The 6,146-nt window shown below is 38.2% G+C and overlaps 1 protein-coding gene across 2 annotated transcripts; it reads left to right on the forward strand.

Annotated features, from left to right (window-relative positions):
• The first annotated feature begins 2,159 nt into the window (after window positions 1-2,159).
• Window positions 2,160-5,856, forward strand: LOC108173602 (serine/threonine protein phosphatase 2A 55 kDa regulatory subunit B beta isoform-like). Of its 2 annotated transcripts, XM_070823063.1 has the most exons (6): window positions 3,185-3,319; window positions 4,387-4,455; window positions 4,677-4,768; window positions 4,875-4,952; window positions 5,237-5,313; window positions 5,404-5,536. In XM_070823063.1, the coding sequence occupies exons 2-5, from the start codon at window positions 4,396-4,398 to the stop codon at window positions 5,295-5,297; spliced, it is 291 nt and encodes a 96-aa protein (XP_070679164.1). In that variant the 5' UTR covers window positions 3,185-3,319; window positions 4,387-4,395; the 3' UTR covers window positions 5,298-5,313; window positions 5,404-5,536. The 2 variants fall into 2 exon arrangements, with proteins under 2 accessions (XP_070679165.1, XP_070679164.1); XM_070823064.1 differs by having other exon boundaries at window positions 2,160-4,455; window positions 5,404-5,856.
• The last annotated feature ends 290 nt before the right edge of the window (window positions 5,857-6,146 follow it).

Genomic DNA, 6,146 nt, shown 5'->3' on the forward strand with positions numbered 1-6,146 from the left:
CTTTTGGTACACGTGCTACCGGAAATCTCTCTCGGAGGCCATCATAAAAAGAAAATAAAAAAAAAACAAGAAAAAACTGAAAATGAAAAGGGAAAGGAATTTGGAAACACATAGAACATGTGCTCGAGGTTCTAACTCGAAAACTAAATGGCATGTTGAAAACACCTACAGGCAAACAGGAAACAAGCCTAGAGTTGACTGTGTATGTTGGGTACTTGGCTGAGGCAAAACATATAATATTATGGGTTATGTTATCCACACACCCTATTTTACTTCTTACACACCCCTTGTTAATTTCTATCCGTTGATTTTCTTCAATTCATCCGATCTGACAGCCGAAAATTAGAAGGGTGTATGAAAAGTAAAATGGGGTGTGTGAATATCACTCCCCAAAATTATTACAAAGGTAAATCTAAATCGTAAATTGATAGTTAAACTCAATTATTAAACATGTTCATGAAGGCCAAAGACTTAGGGCTAGTTTGGTATTGCTGTGCTTTGAAAAAAAAGCTGCTGTGAGAATAAGCGGCTGTGCTGTGAGAATAAGCGGCTGTGAAATAAAGCAGCAGAGCGTTTGGTAAACTTTTTTGTAAAAGTGCTTTTGGAAAAAAAAGCAGTCTGATAGTGGGTCTTTTCATTAAAGGAGCACTGTAGCTCCATGTGCTTTGAAAAAAAGCCAGTTTTCCAAAGCTGCAAATAGCAGCTTCAGCTTTTTCCTTTGATTTCAGCTTATTCTCACAGCAGCTTCCAAAATAAGCCCTTTTTTTTCAGTTTACCAAACACCTAAAACCCTCACAGCTTTTTTTCATAGGTGTTTTTTTTTTAAGCACCTCACTCCCAAACTAGGTCTTAGACGCCTCCAAAGTTAAAATAAGTAGAAAAGATTACAATTACTACCAACTAATATTAAGTGGCAAATCCATCTATTTGAGTTATAAAAAAAAGTTAAACTCAATTATTAAACATGTTCATGAAGGCAAAAACTCAGACTCCTCCAAAGTTAAAATAAGTAGAAAGATTACAATTACTACCAACTAATATTAAGTGGCAAATCCATATATTTGAGTAAAAAAATATAAAAAAATTATTAAACATGTTTCCAAAAAAAAAAAAAAGGACTCAGACTCCTCAAAAGTTAAAATAACTAGAAAGATTACAATTACTACCCACTAATATTAAGTGGCAAATCCATCTCTTTGAGTAAAAAGATAAAAAATTAAGTGGCAAACAAAGCAAATTCGAAGTAAAGAGAATTGACAGAGAGTGACTATAGACAGCTTAAATTTAAGATGCGGAGCAATGGCAAATGCAGAAGCTCACCTAATACGTTTACAATCTTACATGTGATTTCCAAGATTAACCAAATAATGATATTAATAGGATTCCACTAGTTAGACTTAGGACTAGACTTGTCCAAAAAAAGAGTTAGGACTAGACAATCCTCTATCATTTTGTACATCTCTCCACTAATGAACGGAATAACAAAACCAAACCGAGAGAATTTACTTACTCAGGTTGCTTCATGTTGTCACACATTTGAAGAAGTTCTGGGTATTAGAAGGTTTTGAAGTTTGAAGATCACTTTGAACATGGCAAGTCCCACACATCCTAAATAAAAATCACCCTCTGAGCGGGTGCACCCTAGCTTTGCACGCCCTACCGACAAAAAGATTGTTTTGGCACTGATATTTAGCCGCTTATGGAAATACATAAGCCCAAGAACAATAACCTTGAAAAAAAGTACAGAACAGAACAGTAACTTAAATTAGTTAAAGCACAAAAATTATTGCTAAAGGAAATAACACATAGACGAAAAATTAAGCACTAACTTAATGATTTGCCTAATGTCATCTGACAAGATTCCATTATCGCCAATTTGATTATTTGTTTTATCTCAGTCATTTAGAGAATACTCCACTGATTCTGAGAATATAAGGTCATCTCCAACTAAGGGCTGATCAGATGGTTCGTTTTAACCCTCTAGCCTTCAAAGATATTAATATTTTAATGAATAATACAAGGTCATATTTGCTTCCATCTCCAACAGAGAGCCAAAGGGTTATAGAGCCAAACCTAATTTATTATTTAATTTAAAAACTTCAACAACTTAAATTCAAATCCAACAACAATTTAAATTTAAAAACTACAACGGTAACTGACCCAAAATACCAAAAAAAATTAGAACTTAAATTTAATGAATGGTTTAGGTATTTATAGGGAAAAAAAATTAGAATTTTTAAGAATTAAAAAAAAAAATTGGCCCAAAAAACAAAAAAATAATTTGTATACAACTTGCATTCAAATTTTTGTTTAAGCATTCCTGTCGGTTATAACCGACAAGAATACTCTGATTTTCTGACCAGCCTGGGTTGGCTGGCTGGCTGCATGTGGTTAGCCCTTTGGCCCTTTCAGATTCCGTGGGGCCCATGAGCCCTCTGTCCTGATCCTCGGTTGAAGATGATTTTCGAGCTATTTTCGACCTTCTGGCCCTCTGGACTTTGGAGATGGCCTAATGTCTTCCCCTGTAGCTCTTGCTCCGCTATGAGTAGGAACGTTTGGTGCTCTATTCTTGACAATAACTTAGTGTTTGTTCTAGCTAATAGTGAAACGGTATTTACTATTTAATGACATCTTTTTCTTCACCGTGGGTTGAAGAATAGAATTAATGCATGCTGCATTTCTGTATCGTTTGACGAAACCAGAGCTAAAGATTCCACCACACCACCTTTCTTCTCATTCCTAAAACCCTATTTCTCCTCTTCCCTCTTGCAATCCGTCCCGCCTGCCTCCGCTGCTCCCACGCCGTCCAAGTTCGAAACGGAAACTCTTCTCCAGTTGCACCACATCCTCAGCATGACATAAAGCAACATTTTACTGCAGATGTTAAAACAACGGGCACTGGAATTCCAGCCTAGGCCTTCGAGATTCTGAACACATGACGCTAATGGTGGCCGGAGATTGGTGTTCCTCGAGAAGGAGCTGAGTGGGAATCCTGAAATGGTTGATGGGATTTGACCTTGGAGATGGTCCTTTGATAGGTTTATCATGTGCAGGCTTGTCGACTTTCCAAGTGGGGCAGGAACTTCTCCTTGGAGATTATTGGAAGAGAGATTTAGTCTCTCCAACTTCATTAGGTCTCCGAGGGATGATGGGATTTCGCCAGAGAAGAAGTTTTCGCTTAGACCGAGGATTACTTGCAGCTCAGTCAGCTCTGCTAGCTCAGATGGTATCGATCCGCTTAAGCTGTTCTCTGAGAGTCTTAATTAGTTCATAGAGCTTCTTGCATTGCCTGAGCGTTGATGCACTTCGATCTCTGCAGGTAGTGTTCCATGGATTTTGTCTTGTTTATTTGTTTGGTACTCTTCTTTACCTCATCAAAATTCCACCAAATCCTGCCACCTCCCCAAGCTTCCATGTTTCAGTTACTATTTTCTCCTTCTTTAGTTCCTCCGTTTCGGTTCCAAGACAATGCTGGAAAACAAACAAAATCGGGACAGTTTCTCTTTTTATGATTCCAAGAATCCAAAGTGCATGCTTACATTACATTTCAAATCTGTCACTTCTATGATTTCTGTGTTTGTAATATGATGAGGTCCAATTGATTATTGTATGACTGAAAGTTCGTGATGAAGTGCATTTATCTGCTTTTTGTGTTGAAATTGTACTTGTATGAAGCTCCGAATTTGTCATCTGGGTTTATACTGTTGCAGCACTGATAGTATTGTATAACGTGTAATACATCTTTTTTGGTTTGTTAAAACATCGGTTGCTGGGTGCGTGCTTTGAGGAGGAAAGATTGCAAAACAGTAACTGGGAGAAGAGTTCAATGCTCAGCGCACGTTCCTCCTACCGATTTGCCAGGACATTCTGTTCCGGAGTCAGGCCGCAGGACTTGGGATGGTCCAAACCCTGTTTCTACTGTTGGATCTATTGGTTCCGATGGAACACAGGCATGGAAAATGTATCTTTTAAATTGTTTATTGGAGATTAGTTTTAGAATTGTACTTCCAAGACCGGCACGGAGTTCTTAGAGAAGAGCAAACTAAATTATGGATGGCTTGAAGCTCAAATTAAGAAATAACATGATTTGCTACCATATTGGTGTGGGAGTTGCATCTTGCTGTATAAGAAGCACATGAACTAGACGGTTTGTTAGCACCAATTTTTATGTAAATCTGGATATAATGGTCTTTACAAAACTCAGACAGCTAGTTTTGATGGTGTTATCATCTCTTCCTTGTAGAGATGAAAGAGGACTTGGAATTTGCATTAATTATTGCATCTGTCTCTGATCGAAAGTTTTCGAATGATGGGCGCGCGGCACATCTTAAGTCGCGACTACATGAGCCAAATTTAATTTGATTGCTGCTTTTGTTTTTGTTTTAGCTCTGGGACATGCACATGGACTCTTCACCAGTTGCAATATACAAGATCCATGAGCACCTGCGCCCTAAGGTAAGCGGAAGAAAGAACAACATTTTGGCTCCAAAGGATAATTGGAGCACAAACTTCCTTCATAAATTCCCCCCCTCGTTAATGTCTAAAACAACCTGTGAATTGAGTTGCAAAAGAATACAATGGGTATCACCAGCTTTTATCTTTAAGTTCACATGTACAACCATGTATGCCGCTCCTCCGTTATCCCTACAGCATGACAGCATCTTTACCCCCTGCAGTTATCTGAGTTGTATAGCAATGATCGCATTTTTGATAAATTTGGGTGCTGTTTCAGTGGAGATGGACTTCATTATGCGACTGGGTCTTATAGGTATTGCCCTTTTGATAGTATCTCACATATTAAGTCACAGTTCCTTTGTTACCAATCAAAATTGTGCAGCTTGTATGTGTTACAACTTTCTTTTATTGTGACTTAGCAACCTAGTGCGCATTTTTTCCCATGGAGGTGGAAGTGAAGAAGGAGCTACAGCAGAAGCTTGCAAAAGTCCCAGCAGGTCTGTTCTAATTCCCTCAAATTGTAATTGTCAAGTTGGTGTAATGGAACCTTATAGTCAAGCGGGGAGGGTTCACTTTCCACGGATAACTGTTCGTTGTGGGATCCTCTTCCAGAAATAGATATCTCCATGGACTTGAGGGCGTGTGCAAATTTTGCTTGTGCATGGGAGTCGGAATTGTGAAACCAAGTCAATTGTCGATTTGAAATGTGCATAAATTATTTCAATTGTCATGTTTTGTTTCTTCCCTGAACCTTTTACTTCTCTTCTGAACTTGAAAGCAGGAAGCCAAGTCTCCACACGGCTCCAAGGGCTAGGAGGTCATCCTTGAGCAACCTAGCATGAGGATTTTACCGACGTGGTTGGGCTTCTTAACCTCATTGTATCTCTGTTCATTTGTTATATAGAATGCACATCTGCAGATTGAAACACGTCTTTTCTGATTTTTCAGGGCATGAAAATTCAAGCTCGCGCGGTAACAACGGTGGTTATGACCTAAGCTCCAAGATTCTACATCTGGCACGGCGGTAACAACAGTAGTTATGACCTAAGCTCCAAGATTCTACATCTAACAACAGTAGTTAGATGGATGAGGACTATTATCAGTCGTGGAAAGTGATTTTTGCACTCACTTTTTCTCCCGTTGCACTTAGAAGGAGTGCAAATGGAAAAATAGGAATGCATAAATCATTTCGCTTTAGTCATGCTCATGTTTTCTTAGAGACATTATACTAAAATAAACATGGCTAGTCTCTCAGATATGTTTCCTCACAAGGCTCTTGAGATTATCAAGTGATGAGGAGAATGAAATAATGAACCACAAGAGTTCTTAGAACTAGTTCAAGTGTTGAGGAGAAAAAAATAATGAATTATGATTATGATAAGCTTTGAGTTTGATTTTCTTTGTTCCACCGACTCATGACCCTAAAAAGGGAATAATTTGAGCATATTCCCTTTTGTATGACACTGAGCTATAATATGCTTTTGACAAATGCTACACCTATTGATCCTATAAGTGCCAAGCGTAAATAGAAAGAACGGGGATAGTAACCTTCACTCAATCAGGTGCAATGGAACAAGCTCAACGTCGCTAATCTTTAATTCACTCTACATGACTAAGTAAAACGCTTGATTTGAGATTGAGAAACAACTAACTTCAATTGCACAAAGCAAATAAATTACAACATCTTATGC

Source organism: Malus domestica, chromosome 06 (genome assembly GCF_042453785.1).
Source record: "Malus domestica chromosome 06, GDT2T_hap1".
In the NCBI taxonomy this organism is placed as follows: Eukaryota; Viridiplantae; Streptophyta; class Magnoliopsida; order Rosales; family Rosaceae; genus Malus; species Malus domestica.

Coding starts and splice junctions, on each gene's coding strand:
- LOC108173602 (XM_070823064.1), top strand. CDS start 4,396: ATGCACATGGACTCTTCACCAGTTGCAATATACAAGATCCATGAGCAC. Junction 4,456..4,676: donor ATGAGCACCTGCGCCCTAAG/GTAAGCGGAAGA, acceptor TACCCCCTGCAG/TTATCTGAGTTGTATAGCAA. Junction 4,769..4,874: donor TATGCGACTGGGTCTTATAG/GTATTGCCCTTT, acceptor ATTGTGACTTAG/CAACCTAGTGCGCATTTTTT.